This window comes from Lepeophtheirus salmonis, unplaced genomic scaffold (genome assembly GCF_016086655.4).
Source record: "Lepeophtheirus salmonis unplaced genomic scaffold, UVic_Lsal_1.4 unplaced_contig_693_pilon___fragment_2___debris, whole genome shotgun sequence".
Lineage (NCBI taxonomy): Eukaryota > Metazoa > Arthropoda > Copepoda > Siphonostomatoida > Caligidae > Lepeophtheirus > Lepeophtheirus salmonis.
Genome location: NW_027295602.1, coordinates 1 through 19,649, shown reverse-complemented (window position 1 = coordinate 19,649; position 19,649 = coordinate 1). Strand labels below are relative to the sequence as shown.

Genomic DNA, 19,649 nt, shown 5'->3' with positions numbered 1-19,649 from the left:
ACATTAATTGTACTGGTCCTTTGTTTAATTGATGTAAATGGTAGAGGAGAAGTGTGAACTGAAAAGTGATCAAATCCATCTACTTCATGTTCCAAAATCATCATGTTTAAAATGAAGAGAAAAACAACTTTTTTTGAGCTAACAACGGAATTACTATCTATATAAACAATAATTTTTAACAAAGTCCAGAAGTTATCCATGAAGCAAAGGGCCTTGTATTTTATATAAAGAATATGAAGAAACTACGTAAGAAAATTCAAAAGGAAATACCCGAACAATTAATTATTATAGATTTAATTACTTCAATCCCTTATAAGACTGGCAGAACCACAATTGATCGACATAAATTGGGTTTACAATATGTTGACGTGATGTTTTAATAACTTCTTAGTCGAGAAAATAACAATGATCTTAACTATAAGTATATCGCTTGAGATTAATGTCGGACACTAGTCATTGATTGGGCTAATTATATTTCTTCATGATTTTTTTATGTGGCAAGAAACTGTCTACCTCATTGTTCTGAATTACAAAATAATCCAGTTTCTGATCAAATAGTCTTAAAATCGAAATGAAATATCAGATTTTTACGTTAGAAAATAACTACTTCAACTTCATAACTCTAACATTAATGGTGTCTATGACTTTTATGAACTGACTCATTCTTTCTACAAAGTGGAATTCAAAGAAACGGTTATACTTCTTTATGATAAACTTAAATTGTTTATAAATTACTTTTTATTAAGATACTTGATTTCAATAAATGGATCAGGTACTTTATATGGTGACAAATGAACAGACTCATTTGTCTCTTGTTCCAGATACTAAGACTCAGACATTACTCTTATAGCCAAATAAATATTGAAAAATATCTATTTCAAAAAAACATGGACAAATATGCCAGTTATAAACAAAGTAAGAAAAAAGTTTTTGAGTCCAAGTTGTGCTTTTTTAATTTATTTTATTATTATTATTTGCTTTATGGAGCAAAGTCCCCATGACACTTTTCAAAGGATTGCTTAGATTGAGTAGTTTATTTTCCCATCAAGAGGCACTTAGAACAGTTCAGTTCGTGAGTGGGTGAGTTTGCAATTCTTCGTGTGCGCGAATTAGAGTGCACTCAAAGTATCAAGCTAATGAACTACCGTGCGATACTTGATTATATTCATATTTCATAATAACTCAACAAAAGAGTCAAAGTGGATAAAAATATTTGATTGATGTTTGATACTCTATATATGGCAAACTTACGGTATAAACAAACGAATCATTCATGCTGCTCATGCAACTGAGTTGGTTCAGTACGTTCTCTAATAAGACTCGCTCAGCAAATGAATTAATGAATTTTGTAGTCCGTGAGTTATGCGATTGATGTAGAATTATTATTTTTATTTTACGTCATTGTTATTCATTATTTTTTACAGGTCTAATTATTCAAAAAAAATATATCTTCGTTAATTATTATATATTATATCGAATTGAGTCTGTTGAAAAATCGTGAGTGGATATTATGTTTTGTAAAATTGGGATATTAACCCACTCAGGAAGATGAACGATCAGGTAAGAATTCAAATCCATTATATTCTACCGATTTCTAAGGATTATCATCAGGATTGGACATAGGAACGCCCTCAAGACTTTCTCCATAAGTCAACATAGTTACTCTTATTGGAAATGGACGATGGGTAATTACTTCAGAGTCGTCACTCGATAGAAGGATGAAAGATATTAAATTTTACTCCTTGCTCTCTACTCAGTCTGGGGTCAGACATTTCCTCATAGATGGTATGGCAACAACTTGTTTTTCCTTCTTGTTCTGAATAACCTCAAACATTTCATTCCAGGAATAGACGATGCCTTCAATAATAAAGGGTTCTTTGTAGGACTCGTATCGTGTTTAGAAGCGTATAAATTCAGACAAGACTCTGGGACTTTGGATTTTCATACATGACAAAATATTAATATAGCTCTTGCTCCTCACTGATTCACTAAGAATAATCTTTATTGGATAATCATCACTAAGTATAGAATCCTTATAGTATAATTATCATTAAGTCCAGAACCTTTATAGTATAATCAATCGTCATAAGAAGTAAAGAAGGAATGTTAATTTTATAAACTCTCTAACTACTAACAAATCCTTTGATTCAATGACTACGTGTTTGATCTATTCATCTCTCAAAGATTGGCTTAAGCATATACTTCCCTTGTGCTTTATGATCATCATAATAGTCAATGTTTATATAATAAATATTGAGCATGGATGCTCAAAGTTCTTCACTTTTAGTTTGACCCCTGGGTAATGTAAGACACCCTAATATACACTTACCTTTTCATTCTAGATATACTTTGTTTTGACATGTGAAAGAAAATGACATCAACTTTCAGCTTTATTGTATTCAAGCTAATTCTGCCACCCATGTGAAGAAGGTATGTATTTATTATTTTACCTTTTATTTAAGTAGATAATTTTTTTAAATTGTACAATATTCATTGGTTCTATTCAATTTGTTGTGCAAACAAATAGAATAGAACCTGGATAATATGTACGTATTAAATGTTTATAATATGATGTTTTTTTAAATAACTTAATAAAACATTTATAAAATGGCTCTCTGGGGGTAATAAGAGATACACTAATTGGGGTAATATTGGGCATAGCTTTGTGTATGTTTTTGATACTGTCATAAGGCCTCCAAATCCTCAATTCGTAGAAGGTGTCTCCACAGAAAGTACAACTTTGAACTTTAATATGAAGGCAAACAAACACATATTGTTTACAACATATGTGATGTTCAAGTTTTTTTATTAATCATATAATACTCTTAATGCAATATTATCCATTTAACATCTATATAAAAACAATAAAATAATTTAGTTACTTTTATACTAATGCAACATTGGTTGTACTATCCTGATCATAGGGCATTATTTTTAAAGAGGCTTAAAATTTCAAATTTTTATGTGTTAAAAATAAGTACTAAGAATTTTTAATGCACCAAATGAAAGTTGTTCATCCACTGAAAAAGTTATATCTACATGGCTATAATAGATTTAAATATATAGATGATTTTGAAAAAGCGTTTATATTATCCCAGTTAGCCCATCTCCTTTAATCTTAACACCCATCAGAGAGGCTTCAGTCATTCAATAAAATAATAATACATTTGTTGTTAAAAGTTGGTGTTTTCTAATATTATAATTGCATAAAAGTTTTGGAGACCAAATAGTCTGCAAAATAATGATGAAGTTTTATAAAATGCAGCGTTTGCAAATAATAATAGAGGGTAATAATTTTAAAAATATGTTTACTTTACTTAGCTATACATTACTAAAATAATAAATACTATCAAAAGACACCTTAAAATTTTGTAAGGATTAAGTCTTATCAATCTTTTATTATTATAAGTAATTTTACTTCCATTTTTGATGTTAAAATAGAATTAATACTTTTTAAAGTAATATTAGATAAATAATAAATGTAATAATTTAATATTGATTGGTAATTATAAGTTATATCCATGTTTTAAACTATTTGATGGCTCCAAGTTGTAGTACGAATATTTATCAAATAGAAATATGTGTATTACATTTGCTTTCTATTATCATAATAAATTAAGTTAGCCTATTTTCTTCATAAAACTGTTTCAATTTAAAATTTATATAAAAATGATAAAATTAGATTATTTATCTTTTGTATAATTACTACGCTTTATTTATTCTCCTATTCTTATGTCAGAAGTAGGTCATTGTTTGCACAATCACTATTTAGTTCAGTTCTCATAAGAATATGCACCCTACGACCTACTTCTTTGGGTTGATAGGACGATATTGTTTGTCGTTGAGTCTTTAGCTTAATTTTTGGTGGAGTATTGGATAAAGACGCAAAGTAAAACTATGAAATTATAGTGTACCAAATCCAGTAAAAACGATACAAAGAATAGAGAAGGATCCATAGGGTAATAATGCATAGTTCTACTTTGCCTCTTGCTCAACCAAAAATCGAGCTGATGTTTACTAAAACTTTTATTTTTAAATTATTAAAGACTTTTTTTATGAAAATGATACATTTACTCCATGTGGACAGAAAAAAATAATTAAGTATGATTCTATGAAGAAAATATAATGTATGAAAGGTTTTATAATCAATAATCGCACAACCTTCCGTTATAAATCATCTGATCATTTTTCAAGATAGTTTCCCTTAGCAATATACAATATATTTTTTTTATCTTGTTTTTAATGCGTACTATTCTTTGCTCCTAACTATCTATAACTAAGATCTATAAATTTTGTGACTTGTCCATTACAGCCAATAGTTAACTTAGTTATTAGTCGATAATAATTATTTTATTATGTCTAATTTGTCTCCTTTATCTTAAAAAACGAAATAACCTTTGCAATTTGCTTTCACCCTGGCAACTAACCTTTTCCTGATTACCAACTAAAATTTTTATAATGATAATTTTAATTTTTGTAATTTATTACTCATCTTGTCGGGGCTACTACTTTCTTAATCTTTTGGACATGTTTTTCGAATTTAAGTACATACATAAAATTAGTGTATCCTCAAAAGCAGAGATTCAATTCCTTGGGATTTATCCAAAGATCTTGGGATATTGACGTTACATTAAGGATGATTTATATCAACACATCGAAATCTTGGACTGTTGTATATGTAAAAATAATTGATTAATTTTTTTGGATTAAATAGTTTATATCATCTAACTTTTTTAATCTAAAGCGTACAGAGTTTACTACTCGTTTAGTCGTTTTCAAATCGTTCTGAGCTCGTTTTCTGTTGTAGGTTGCGTGAACGTTACAGTTAAAGAGCTTAGAGGTAATCATTCAAGACTTTTAAAGGATAGATCCTCAAATTATATCGTTGAAAGTTAAAAAGACTCCAACTACGGAATTACCAGTGAAGAACAAAAGTGAATTATTGTAGTGTACCTTGATGTAAAGGTATAGGAGGCTAAAGGAACCCACTTTACAAGTGAAATGGAGGGTTGCTATAAATCGTATCAACCTCAATACTAATAATCTTAGGGTTCCTTCTTTGCATTCAAAAGTATGTCACGAACATTTCAAGAAAGAAGATTACGATCGTCTAGGAGGATGGGATCCTGACGTTCCTAGGCTTCGTAAATGCATTAAAAAAGGAGTGGTACCATTGATTTTTTTATATAGAAGATCAACAAAGCCATCATTTCATGAAGAGAGGTATAACAATTCTCAAAAGCCAAAAGAAGTCAACACCACTCAAGATGATGTTAAAGTCAGATACTTTGAGAACAATGTCATTGAAGTTGAGCTTGAGGTTCGTGATTCAAAGGAAGATCATAGCAAAGAGGATGCTAATTGGTAAAAAATGTACTATTCAGAAAACAGATACATAATGAAATTAATCACACCTCATCCAGTCTATTCCTTCCATCAAGACACAAGCCAATGATTCAGAGGCTGCCGAGTTATACACTAGATTTTATAACTTGTATCACCTCATCTACTTTTTCAACTGTTTTGGTGCAGCAACCACAAATCTCAAGTACAAATGTGTACTGACATTAGTCAAGCTAAGAAGGAAAACCAAAGATTTCGAACTTGCTCGCTTTTGTTTGTATTTCTAAAGTTACTGCTGCTAGAGTCTTTCGAACAACGCTCGCATTTCTCTGTATTCAATTGCAAGAGTATGAAATGTGGCCGTCTTAAGAAGTTGTTAAGCAGCACATGCCAAAAGATTTCAAAACCAAGTTTCCAGCTACATGGGTAGTGTTGGACGCCACTAAGATTGCAATCGAGAAGCCCAAAAATGTCCTTCAACAAGTTGCTTCATGAAGCTCCTATAAAAACCGGAAATCTGTCTAGGTTATCATAGGATTTTAGCCTCGTGGAACAGTTACCTTTGTTAGCGACAGTTATGGTGGTTTTGCAAGTGATATATCTAATTTTTTGAATTATTTTGAAAAATATAATTTTTTTTATTGTCTTTATTAAAATCTGATGAAGTTGCAATGTTATGCAATATAAATAAACATTATATTCTAAATTTAATCCTTTGGATAAAAGACATCATAATAAAAATGTACATATTTATGATCACACGCAACTGTAAAAATGACACTTTAAAATTGGAATAAAAAAGACGATTATGCTATTTATACAGAAAATAAACACACTGCACACTTTACAAAAATAATTAAAAAAACAAGAACCAACTCCATACGGGACTGGTTTGAAGAACTTATTAAGGGGAATATCAATTTTCCACACCTAAATGGAGTATTCTCATTGATATCGTGAGTAGTAGCTTGTTCCGTCTTGGTACTAGAAGCTTTAGTTGTCTTGGGTAAGTTCTCTTTAAAAAATATTTTTTTTCACAATTCCCCTGAATAATATCCACAGCAGAGTCGGAGTGGATTTGAAGATATGCCTTCCATAAAATTCTTTGGCTAGCACCCCAGGAGGGAGACAAGGCTGAAACATATAAATTAGTGATGTTTAATCCTAACAATGACCGTCTGTAAACGGAACTAGAAGATAAAGCCAGGCGTAACTCTGTATTCGAATTTGTTATCTATAAAAATCTTTTGATAAATTTTAGGCAAAAATCTCTATAGAAGTGTCAATCCTCCCATTTGAGATTTAGTTCTTATTTCTGCTTCTATGTACATTCGATGAAGCAACTTTCTTAGCCACTTTTCTTGTTCCTTCATTGTAACTTCTGCTCATCTGGGTAGAGAAGTAGCCTTATAAACTACCCATGGAATCACCAGGTTATTGTAAACGTCGGTTATTTTTTGCAGATTGAAGGATCTCCAATCTCTTATTTTCGATTGAATTTTTGATTCAGGGTCAACCAATTGGAGTCTGCCTCACCATTTTCCCCCATACTATACTTAGGTCTTCAATTTGGCTTTTAATAGGGAAGTCCATATTTTTTTTCTTTTATCTGTGGACACCATGTGCATAAAGAAAAAATCCCAGTTTCTTCTCTATTTTTTTCAGTCCTAACTTATCTTCCAATTGAATGACTATTTCAATCCTTTTCACTAATTTGTTTCTTATAATTTGTTTCAATTATAATGGTTATGTTTTCGGCATATAAATCAATTACATGTTTGGGTCGTGAAATTGTATACCAAAGCCTCCTGACTTTTTTTATGTTGGATTCGGACAAGCTTTTTAACACCAAAATGAATAGCCTTGGCCTTATTCTTTTCTAATAAATTAACTCTCTTTCATTTTCACCTAGCCTCAGAAAAGGTGTTCCATTATTAAGCATTGCCCTAATATAAGTTTTTTAGGATTTTTTTTCCTAAAATACTTATCACGGCTACAGAAATATAATTATGTGATAAGGATTCAAAGACCTAACTAAAATGTATTGCAATTATTGCTCCAATAGATATCCTTTTATATAACAATTATATGTATCATGATATATATGATGTATATTGTTTCCGATATATTTAATTTTGTTACTTTAAAAGTTTTGAATAGTCATTGACTGGAATATTTTGCTCATTGACTGGAATATTTTGCTCATTGACCTACTTAGCACATGCACTATGGCTTATGATGTCCTACACTTGAAAAAAAGGTGTTTTTTCGATATTTATATCCGTTTATAAGAAAATCAAAATTGAATATGAAGTCTACCTTATTCATTTTTAACAATTTCGTCTCTGTGAAGATTCAACATGATTATTGATGGAAATTTTTTGTCTCAGCTATCTTCCAGAACATAGGTTTGTACTAATTAACACACAATTTCCGAAAAAAATAGCTATATTCGATCTCAAGACCTGTCCATAAGACAGTTCATAGCTATTAATGATGTATTTTATTATCGATATTTTTAATTTTGTTAATTTAAAAGTTTTGAATCGTCATTGACTTGTAGATATTGCTCAGTTACCTACCAGAACATGCTATTTGGCTTATGATGTCCCATCTTAAAAATAAAGGCTCTTTTCGATATTTATATCCGTTCATAAGAAAATCAAAATTGAATATGAAGTCTACCTTATTCATTTTTAACAATTTCGTCTCTGTGAAGATTCAACATGATTATTGATGGAATTTTTTTGTCTCAGCTATCTTCCAGAACATAGGTTTGTACTAATTAACACACATTTTCCGAAAAAATAGCTTGATTCGATCTCAAGACCTGTCCATCAGACATTTTGTAGTTTGTAATGATGAATATTGTTACCGATATCTTTAATTTTGTTACTTTAAAAGTTTTGAATCGTCATTGACTTGTAGATATTGCTCAGTTACCTACCAGAACATGCACTTCGGCTTATGATGTCCCATCTTAGAAAAATAAAGGCTCTTTTCGATATTTATATCTGTTTATAACAAAATCAAAATTGAATATGAAGTCTACCTTATTCATTTTTAACAATTTTGTCTCTGTGAAGATTCAACATGTTTATTGATGGAATTTTTTTGTCTCAGCTATCTTCTTAATGCTGTAGATTGGCACTGATAAAATTGATCCAGTCAATGTCGATTCAAATTTTTAAAAGTAACAAAAATGAAAATATGTTTAATAATATACATCATTAAGAAGTATGAACTTTCTTATGGACACGTCTGGAGATAGAATAAAGGTATTTTTTTTTTTTTGAAAAATTTGTGTTCATTAGCATAAAACCATGTTTTGGAAGGAAAATGAAACCAAATTTTCCATGAATGATCATGTTGAATCTTCACCGATTCAAAATTGTTCATAATGAATAAAATAGACATCATATTTTATTTTCATATTAACGGATATAAATATCGAAAGAGTCTTTATTTTTCGTATATATGATTTCATAAGCTGCAGTTCATGTTCCGTAGGTAATTGTGCAATATGGTCGAGTCATTGATGATTCAAAACTTTTAAAGTAACAAAATTAAAAATATCCGTTACAATATTCATCATTTAAAACTATGAAGTGTCTAATAGACTGGTCTAAAGATCGAATTAAGCTATTTTTTCGGAAAATTTGTGTTCATTAGCAACAAATGATGTTCTGGTAGGCAGCTAAGATACCATTTTCCATGGGAAAAGAAACAACATGTAAAGAGATACACTAAGATACCTCATCAAATTATGGAATGTGTTTGATCGAAACAGGAATGTTGAGCCCAGGACGAACAAAGGGGTGGAGGGAATCCATAATGTAATTAATAAGTGTGTTACATCATTGCATCTTAATCTTTAGCATCTAATTGAAGCATTTAAAAAAGAAGAATTTATGTCAAGATTGAAACTTATTCAATATGATAGAGGTGATATTTTTCAACAAAATAAAAAATATAAAAAAATTAATAAGCCTATTTTCAATATTGACAGAAAATAAAACTTTATACCACAAAGATTTAAAAAATTTATTTCATTTACCATTTACTCGCAGAATTAGATAAATTATTTCCAACAGAAATCAGATAGATACTCTATCCTTTCCAAAAGAAAAACAAAAAGTTATTTATAATTAAGTGTACTCAATTAAATTATTTTTTGGTATTAGACAGGTTCTTGGGATGTATGTGATGCTTTGGCGGTGGTTTTAAAGATCCAGGGATACCCCAAAGTTCCCTAAGCAAACAGAGGGATTCGAACTATTTTTTTTAAATTTTTATTAGAGGGGTTTCTTGGATGTATATGATGCTTTGGCGGTGGTTTTTAGTTATCCCATACTACCCCTGGAACCCCAGCCAACCCAAGGGCTTTGAATTAGTTTGTGGTGTTAGAGGGGTTCCTTGGATGAATTGGCAGTGGTTTTTTATAATCCCACACTACACCCGGGACATTGGGGAATCGGAGGGCAGAGAGTATTCAACCATATTTTAAGAGGCCCAAAGCTATTTATCACCTCCCCTTCCTCCCTTGCCAATCCTTTCAATCCATTTATTAGAAGATTGGATTGAATTTCAAAAAATGCAATGGAATTGTATTACAATAACATTACTCCCACTTGAATGTACTCCCTCGAATGATTGAACAAACAACTTTTGTCATAAATAATATTAAACGAATTTATTATGTGTTATTGTTCACCATGAAGTTACATCAAAATACGGGATTTTTTCCCTTATCAATTTTCCTCCATGACAATCTTCCACTGGCAATTTTCCCCATGGCATTTTTCTTAGTACAGTAATAACATTAGAATTCTAGGAAAAAGCACGGCAACTATTACATTAAAAAAAGTGTTAATTATAATTATTCACAATCCATTATTCTTGTTAATTAGAAAATGCTTATAAAAGGGATTTAAAAAGGGAATTGCTGGCACTACTTTTAAAAGGATGATATCCCTTCCAGAGGTATCATACCTGGAGAAGGATTTGAGAAAGCTCCAAGGAAAACGAAATGAATTAAGATAGTGGACCATTTTGAAGAAGATTCTAATGAAATATATTTGTAGACTTTAGACAAATCACCCCAAACCAACGTAAAATCAACGAAAACACTTGTGTTAGGAAAGATTAACGCATCTAATCAAGCATGTGTATCCAGGGGTATACAAATTAGTAGGGCTTCTAATACCAGAAAATCTCAACTCATTCTAGAACTCGAGTCACTAAGGAAACAGAATGCAGATTTACACGAAAAAGTGAAATCCTTTAATCGGAATATAGATTATTAAAATCCTAATCTAATTTTAAGAAAGCGATAAAAGGAGAACTGGAAAAGAGATTTACTAAATCTCAATGTAAACTCATTATCAGTGGGAAGATGCTTGGAAAACCGAATGAGGAGGTTTTTGTTAAAGGACTGATTTTGGATACTCTTAATAAGTGGCTCAGAAAAAATAGTTGTTTAGAATGCTCCCGTCAGATCTGAGAAAGACCAATTTCTATGTTTCAATAAATTAAATGTTGTAGTATCACCAATGCACTACATATATATACTAGGGGATATCACGGGAGTCCAAAATTGAGCTATCACGAATTCTGACTTATCAAAAGTTGCGAATGGTAAATAGAAATCCGTTTTACTAAAAAATTTACCCCCTCCCCCCAATTTTTTGTCCGCCCCCTAATATATACAAATCCTGCATCTCCTTATAGGCCTATTTTGAGCGAAGCATCTTCAGAAGATAATATAAAATTTTATAAAAACTTTGATGACATAATTTATCAAAAAAATCAAAGGTGAGATTGAGGAAGATATAAATAATGATGAAAATACAATAGAACAACAATCTAGTGATTTACATCTTCCTAAAAATCTGTGAAGATGAAGGATATATTTATGTTACTGGATATGTGACGAAAATGAGATATATTTTTTTTTTACCTCATTATTTAATTTTAAACAATAAACTTTCTAAATGTGAGTGTCTGTGTTCTAGCTAAGTCTAAAAACCTTGTCAAGCAATTCCTCGGAAATTAGATGGCCAACATTTTTTTCAAACACAACTGTAATGCTACTGATAGCGGCGAAGTTTTCTTCTTGTGTCAAATCCACAAAGAGTCAAAATGGGAACTGTTTTACTGTGGATTAATCAGTTCTATTTCAATAAAGTATTCATTTTAAGTTTAATTAAATCATTACATAACAATGCACATTGTGATTATTTTAAAATTCATGATCCTTAGTAATTATGTTGCACTTTATCACAATGACCTATTCTTTAATGCTGGGAGTGACGAAATAACACGATCTTTTGTTAGATTGAACTCCACACATTCTCCAAGGAGTCTTCATCTTGTATCTTCTATTTGATGAAGAATTCTTATGATAATTTATAGCCATCCTAACAAATGACAGTCAATACAAATAACTTATAAGTAATTACAATATATATGGATTGAATATATTGTTCTTGGATTGGATGATAGAATTGATGATGACACATTGAAGAGTTAACACAGAAAAACTAATAATCCTTCAATTTAATTTTCCTCTATGGATTTGAGTGAAATTCGACAATTTTCTTCGTTCCACGCTGTAGTCCATAATGGCAAAGTGATCCTTTGTAGAAACTGAGACTTAGTTACATATACTTCACTACGACGTGGAAGATCCTCAATGGGTTTGAATTTTTTTTAATAAAATTAAGAACTTGTTAAATTGTAGAATCAAGAATTTAGACTTTTTTTTATACGATGGAAAACTACTTATACACTATGACGTCACTATTAAAAGCGTGGTGGAAGTCAAACATCAGTCGTAAATACGTTATGGTGGTATAACTTTGTATTTCTATTAACCTTGGAGACTATTAGTTGATAACCACCCAGTCAACAGGAAGTTCTTCGCTCATTTTCTTTTGGGTAGTGAGCTCCAGACTTTTATTACTCACCCACACAACATCAATAGAAAAGTTCATCTCATCTTCGACCCTGTACACAATTATAACAATTATTTACAACTGCTTCCAAAGGCAAGAATACTTCAGTATTCCCCTGAAACTTCTACGAGGTTAAATCATCATTATACTCTACCTTTCCTCTTATCAAAAAAATCTACCATAAAGAGCTCAGAAACTACAATCGAAGCAATAGTTCATACTGTGTGTGATGAAGGTAACAAGTGGTAAAACATTCTTGGTAAGATTTCACAAATCCTCTTCAACATGATGGGAAAAAATTTGGTTCCTCAACTTAATGACAACATCCGACAGAAATACAGAAAAACGAACTCAAATCCAGAAAGGTTGCCAAACTTAAATCTGATAATGTTTAAATTATGAACAGTCATTTTTCTGGTGTGTGCATCTAATTTTGAAATAATTAATCTAAATTATATTGTTGATATATTGCAGCTTATTTAGTCTTGAATTCTTATTAGTTGTCCTACTATGAATAAATATTTATAGATTTTAAATCATAAAACTCTTTAAATCTGTATTGAAAACCCGTATTAACATATTTTTATCAAGAAAATAACATATTCTTGAAACTTCTTCTAACTCAACCGTTTTTTAGTCTGTTGTCCAAATGTTCAAGACGTCCATCGAATAATATTCATGAGTCATGACTTTTCTTTAGATCAGCTACAATCAGTTGTGATAAGAGAAGAAGGAGAAAAGGATAAAAAACAGGACATTTTCTAGAACAAGGAAGTCTATAGCTAGGACTATAGATTTCCATGGCTAGAATTACTCTAATGTAGATCCGCACTCTGAGTCAAAAAAAAAACTTACAACAAATCCTCATGGATACACAATGTCTTTTATGAGCACACACGAATGTTCAATCAGGTTTTGAATATAATTGAATCTATGTACGAAAGGATTTTCTCTACTCAGGAATTAAATAATAATGAACACTGCTAAGGAAAAGAAAATTCATTCATCAGCCAAGGAATATAATATTTAATAAAAATCACACTGAGAGGAGAAAAGTTGAACAAAATGTCAATAATATAAGAAAAATTTAAAAGAAAGAAATTAAAGATAAATACAATTTAAAATATGGCATACAGGAAAGAAGAAAATAACAATAGCCCTTGGCTTTCTGGCAGAAAAATACATTAACTTTAGTATTTAAACATAACTTATGAATATAAAAGATAATGTAATAAAAATGTTAAATTTTTACTTTAATAATAATGGAGTAGTCCTCTTTTAATTTTATAAAATCGATTTTTTTTTTACTTTTTCCTTAAAATGGATTTATAAAAATGATTAAACTCATATATCTTGGTTCCAGCTAAGTACTTTATTTGAAAAATTACTACCTCTAGTTGGGTAGCAAGTGAAGTAGTTTATGAGCATAATTATGTTCTGTACAAGTTACAACTTGTATAAGCAAATGGTTTCTTCATCTTGAAATTTATATTATTTAATAGGAACATTGGTCTTTCTAATTACAAACTATCAAGGTTAATAGAAATACATTAACCTTGCAAACTACTAAGTAATACTAATACTATCATTTCATTTTGAAATTACATGGTTTTCATATATATAAAAGTTAAATAACTGTGGGCATTTTAACTATATAATGTCCTACAGAATACTTATATTTTAATCATTTGTATTGAAATAGTTAAAAATGACTACATTAATATATTGAACATCTAAGGAATACTCTCAATTATTTTATTGCACTATCCTCATCCCAAGTATTGTAAATCCTTCATTTAAAAAATGGTCATTTTAATTTTTGGTTCCAACTTGTACTCTTTACTTATACAAGTTTCAACTTGTACACAACATATATATATAAGGAATTTGTTGATGCTCAACAGCTGACACGGTGTCAATATTTCTGTTCTACTCACTAACTGTTAGATCCGAATTTTAAAAATATATTTAAAATAATAATAATCTGTCAAATAAAAGTATACAATGGAATAAAGGGGATTAATATGGCTCGAACTCCGCGTAGAAAGGTAATGGCCTCTTACTCTGATTTTTTATGGAATCGTAAGATAGGCAGATCTACCTCCGCATCTTACCAGACACAAATGAAATCCCCGTTTAGCATTCCGGAAACTCCTCGTTCTCTCATAACACAAAATCCATTACTCTACAAAGTAAAGTCCCCGCCGCGTGAAACCCAATCCCCTAAAATTAATAAGCCAAATACCACACCGAAAACTTCAAAGCTACAGAGATCTGTTAAAAGAATATTCAAAGACCAGAAAAGTCGAGTATCCACGCAATTCCAGTACATTCTCCAGGATCCTCCTCTTAAAGAACTCAGACGAAGCATTAGAAAGTCCATTTCTTCCAAAAAACCGCCCACTAAAGTACCTCCCTCCCCCAAAACGATACTTAAATCCAGGAATGAAGTGATGGAGAATATCCTCGTTTTTTCCGAACCTAATGAAAAAGTGCGGCAGTCTGGGTAACTCTATCCTCTTTTTTTAGTTTTATCTAACCTATAATTCCTACGAATTTCCACAGGGATCATCGACCCATCGTTATTGATGGATGTAATGTGGCACATGAATTTGCAGACGCAACAAATGCTGGGAACAAATCTTTTCTCTGGAGAGGGGTGCAGCTCTGTATAGAGTTCTTTTCGCGACGAGGTCATGATGAAATTGTTGTTTTTGTGCCTAGGAATAAGGCTGGAACAGGGGATCCGAATAATAAAAGAATTATTGATGAATTAAGTCGTTTGGGTCATATCATTTTTACGCCTAGTCGTACTTCTACAACCAGGAGGTTCCGGTCATTTTCCTCCTATGATGATAGGTACATTGTGTCTCCCCTTCTTCCTATCCTCTTATTATAACATATTTACTATACATATATTCCAGATACATCGTTCAGTACGCCACAATACATGGAGGAATCATTATATCCAATGACAATTACTACGATTTGATTGGAGAATCGCAAGCCATGTGTGAAACGATCAAAAATCGTGTTCTAAAGTTTAATTTTGTTGGACGGAGTACGCTTATGTTTCCTTTGGATCCTCTTGGAAAGTCTGGTCCTACACTTCATAATTTCCTAAGATTTTGATCTGTCCTTGTGTTATATATTGCAATATACATATATATATATTAATATGTAATATTTAGTATTCTATCGACTGTATACAGAGAGTACTCATAATCTTTACGGAAAGCAGTGTAGAAGAGCTCCAAAAATTGAATTAATTGTTTGACTAATTATTTGTTTTGTTCCAATGAAAATTGTCTTTATATAATCAAGGAAATGTTTATTCCTACAGGGTAATATAAATAGACTTTTATTATATATGTGAATCTAACATAATAGCCAAAAAGTTAGAAACGAGATTAAATACAAGAATATATTTTTAGGTGATTAAATAATTGCAAATGAAGTTGCATAGTTGCCAAATACTGTGAATATATGTAATGTCTAAGAAGAAGATATTCTAAAACGAGTCAGAATCCCCCAGTGATCCGAGGGAAAGCTCTGAGTTCCCGATATTTTCTCAATCCCTATTAGTCCAAAGAAGTCTGATTTAACGTCATAATTTTCATTGTACTTAATATAGAGCCGATCAAAGCGGAGACGAGGCTTGAAGCGACCAGGGAATTCAAGATTAGTATTACGAGTCATGTCCCAAGTGTAATTACACTCTTTCTTGGAGCCATTTGTGATCCATAAATCATGGAAATTAGGAGGGAGAGAAGTTAATTCTTTATCACGGATGTTAAGATCCCCACCAAATATGACTGTGGTCTCCTTACTAGCACTTTTATTGATTATAGAAATACATTTTTTCAATTGTTCAATACGTGTCGTTGCATGGTCCTAGAAAAAAAAAAAGAATGGAGGAATGAGTCTTTGTAAGGATCATACTAATTTGGAGAGTTACTTTAGTAGACTCCAAGTGAGTATTCATGAGTATGAGCTTAGCCTTTCCAATATGGGCCTCAACGAATAAAAGATTACGCCCCATAACGCTATAGTTATAGGGAATTATTTGAAAGCTATCCATGTAAATCCGAAATCTTCTCAGACAAATCACATTGAAATACTCTAGTCTCTCATCCTCTTCATTCCCTACGACAAATATGTAATTACCCAACTTTTCTTTAAAGTAATTTAGAGTCAAGGGAATGACTTCTTGGAGGAAAACAATGTCCACCTTGGTATCCTCTATAATTTTACATACAGCCTTGACACGGACCTTGAGGTTTGCACGACTCAGTCCATCTACGTTCCAAGTGACGAGAGAGAAATCTCCTCTGGGTGTATCTCGAATTTCCACTTCTGGATCTTGGTCCTTTGTTTGTGAGGACTTGACTTCCGCAAACTAGATAATTATAAATTACATTCATAATCATTATTAAACCTTTAATGGTTGTAGCTGTACAATAATAATGTACACCCATCGATTGAGTAAATTAACCTCATCTAAAAATGTAGTGACCGCAATTTGAAGATCCCAATCAAATTGATCCAGATAAAACCCAGCAACTGTTTCATCCGTCTTTGTGGTTTCAACAAACTGTCCAACTAATTGACGACGGATATCTTGATTCGGACACTGGGCCTTTGTTTTGGTGTCTGTGGAAGTCGAAGCAAATACTTCAATGATGTCATCGTCCATTCTTAATAAGCTCTTTGACCTTTTATAATTAAATTCCTTAGACGAACAACACAGTATTTTCCTAAAAATATTAAAAATCTCCTATTTGAAGAGAAAAGGACACAATTTCATACAATAGAGGGCGGATGAGGGTCACAGCTCCTTTTCATCATTAATTAATAATGATCCCTCATTATACATATTACTTACAAAATAAATAAATATACAATACTATTTCCAATAATTTTGTATTAACTAATAATTATTACTAAAGAGAAAAACTCTGTAAAAATAGAGGGAAATTTTAAATTATTATTATTATTACGTAGTAAAATATGAGTGAGCATTGGTTTATTCCACAAGTGGCGCCATCTACTCAAATTTCCTTTTAACTAAGAGTGAACAATTAATGCATAAATAAAAATAACATTAAATGTTTTATGTTTAACCAAGGTCTACTAAAAGAAATGAAATAACAACTAAAAATAAGATCCAAAACGATGAACACATTTTGGAATAAAATACCCTGGAATACATTCCCTTGTTCGAAAAATGAACTTCGACTTGACATTACTCTTAAATGTGGACAAAGCTTTCGTTGGTCAGAGTCGGACGAATCATGTTGGACGGGTGCATGGCGGAATAAAATATGGACTTTAAAGCAAGACTCTGACTCTATTTATTTTAAAGCTTATCCTTATTCTAAAGGAGAGGTCCTTGAAAACTCTCAGCAACTTCAAGATTACTTTCAATTAAATGTATATAATACATTATCAAATACTTTTTAATAATATTTACTATAATAACATCAAAAATAGGTTAAATTGGATCCTCTTTATAAAGAATGGTCCAAAGTGGACAAACAGTTCAGTAAAGTCGCCAAACATTATCCTGGAGTGCGGATGTTGAGACAAGATCCCGTCGAAAATGTGTTTTCTTTCATTTGTTCATCCAATAATAATATCAAAAGGTGACTACTTACTATAAATTTATTGAGACTTCCGTCTTAATCAATGCTTGTGTAATTTATTCCAGAATTAGCTCTATGGTTGAGCATATGAGCACTGAGTACGGATCCTATTTAGGTTCTATTAACGATAAGGACTACCATTCATTTCCTACCGTAGAACAACTCAATAAGGATAAAAAAATAGAAGAAAACCTGAGGAGTAACGGATTTGGCTACAGAGCCGGATACATTGTTAAAACAGCCAAAAAACTATTGAAAAATGGAAGTGAAGACTCTCTTTTAAAACTACGAGAACTTTCCTATCAAGATGCCAAAGAGCAGCTCATCCAATTACCAGGAGTTGGACCAAAGGTTAAACAATCTTGACACTCACACATAGTTTATGATTTCTTCTATTATCAGGTTGCAGATTGTATTTTACTCATGTCTTTAGACAAAGCGGGTGCTATCCCAGTGGATACACACATGTTCCAAATCGCAGCTCGATACTACTTGCCACATCTTGTTGGGAAAAAATCTGTTAATTCCAAGATCTATTTGGAAATCGGGGATTATTTTAGAGATCTTTTTGGTGACTATGCTGGTTGGGCACATTCTGTATGTCTTTGACATTTATTTTGTGGAGTTGTACTAAATGAATTCGTCTTTTTTTAGGTTTTATTTTCTGCTGACTTGAAGCATCTCCAAGGAATGAAGAATAAGGATGATATCGAGGGAAAGCCTCCAACAAAGAAGGCAAGAAAGCAAAAGCCGGCATGAAACTATTGACAAGGATCTCCTACATTATGCATTCAGCCTCCAATTTATGTATGTTGAAATCAGGGATACCACTCATAATTGGATAATATCCCTTGACCCCCCCCCAAGAGAATTATAACCGTTTACAGAATATTAATACAATTTTGACACTCACCTTGAATCAGTTATATTTCATATTCTTCTTTACCTTCAATAATATCTGTCAAATGTATAATATCATTTTCTTAATTTGTGTTGAACCTACCTTTGTTTCGCTGATTAACCTTCCCCTGTTTTTGATATTATATTATTTAGCCGGTTAAAATCAGACGAAACGAGAACGAATTCTGAACAAGTTGATAACAACTTAAAGCTTCAGATAAATAAAGATATAATGAATCGAAAATAATCAACGGTTGTTGAAAGTATAAAGTTCCAAGATTTCGCCACTTTGATACATATCACCCCTAACGTAACGTCAATATCCCAAGATCTTGGGATAAATCCGAAGGAGTGGGATCTCTGATCGAAATATAAATCGTTTTTGTATGTTTATTTTTTTAAAACGATTTTTCGTAGAGGGATAAAAATAATTATCACATATGATAAATAATTCGTTTAATTACCGCAAGGTACAAAAGAAAAATACTGTATAAGAAGATTAATTATGAAAGAAAGTCGACCAAGTCAATGTTTGTAATATAAGATACAAAACCAAAATAATTATTGAAGGAGGGCCTCAGTGGCTGATGATCCCTGTACACAATGGAACCCCCATTTAACATATCTACAAATATACACATATTCAAAAAAGAGAATAAAAACCCCTTATACTAGAATATCAGCCACTGATATTTATTATCATAATTAGAGTAACAATTATCGTCCTCTTGGAGCCCAGGAACGTCCTCTTCCACTAGCAGCACTTCCTGGAAGACCTGGAGGACCCGCTCTTCCTCGACCCCTG

General features: G+C 31.5%; 3 protein-coding genes and 1 long non-coding RNA gene across 10 annotated transcripts; 3 read left to right on the top strand and 1 right to left on the bottom strand.

The window, feature by feature from the left end:
• Positions 1–1,285: 1,285 nt before the first annotated feature.
• LOC121126103 (uncharacterized) lies at positions 1,286–5,120 on the top strand. Its single transcript, XR_011784227.1, has 5 exons — positions 1,286–1,355; positions 1,425–1,560; positions 1,612–1,785; positions 1,845–2,022; positions 2,091–5,120. It is a non-coding gene; the product is annotated as an uncharacterized lncRNA (long non-coding RNA).
• Positions 5,121–14,188: 9,068 nt separating this feature from the next.
• On the top strand, positions 14,189–15,742 carry LOC121125768 (ribonuclease ZC3H12A). Its single transcript, XM_040720970.2, has 3 exons — positions 14,189–14,805; positions 14,865–15,158; positions 15,224–15,742. Exons 1-3 carry the CDS (start codon positions 14,324–14,326, stop codon positions 15,429–15,431), a joined length of 984 nt encoding a protein of 327 aa, XP_040576904.1. The 5' UTR covers positions 14,189–14,323; the 3' UTR covers positions 15,432–15,742.
• Positions 15,645–18,970, bottom strand: LOC121125766 (tyrosyl-DNA phosphodiesterase 2). Of its 7 annotated transcripts, XM_040720967.2 has the most exons (5): positions 18,948–18,967; positions 18,858–18,890; positions 16,795–17,056; positions 16,258–16,698; positions 15,645–16,193 (listed from the first exon to the last, which is right to left on the bottom strand). In XM_040720967.2, exons 3-5 carry the CDS (start codon positions 16,993–16,995, stop codon positions 15,795–15,797), a joined length of 1,041 nt encoding a protein of 346 aa, XP_040576901.1. In that variant the 5' UTR covers positions 16,996–17,056; positions 18,858–18,890; positions 18,948–18,967; the 3' UTR covers positions 15,645–15,794. The 7 variants fall into 7 exon arrangements, with proteins under 7 accessions (XP_040576901.1, XP_071750057.1, XP_071750059.1 ...); XM_071893956.1 differs by having other exon boundaries at positions 18,858–18,970; XM_071893958.1 differs by lacking the exon at positions 18,858–18,890 and having other exon boundaries at positions 18,948–18,969.
• Ogg1 (8-oxoguanine DNA glycosylase) lies at positions 17,325–19,292 on the top strand. The gene is made up of 5 exons (XM_040720969.2): positions 17,325–17,732; positions 17,793–17,944; positions 18,010–18,295; positions 18,347–18,541; positions 18,599–19,292. The coding sequence occupies exons 1-5, from the start codon at positions 17,475–17,477 to the stop codon at positions 18,701–18,703; spliced, it is 996 nt and encodes a 331-aa protein (XP_040576903.1). The 5' UTR covers positions 17,325–17,474; the 3' UTR covers positions 18,704–19,292.
• The last annotated feature ends 357 nt before the right edge of the window (positions 19,293–19,649 follow it).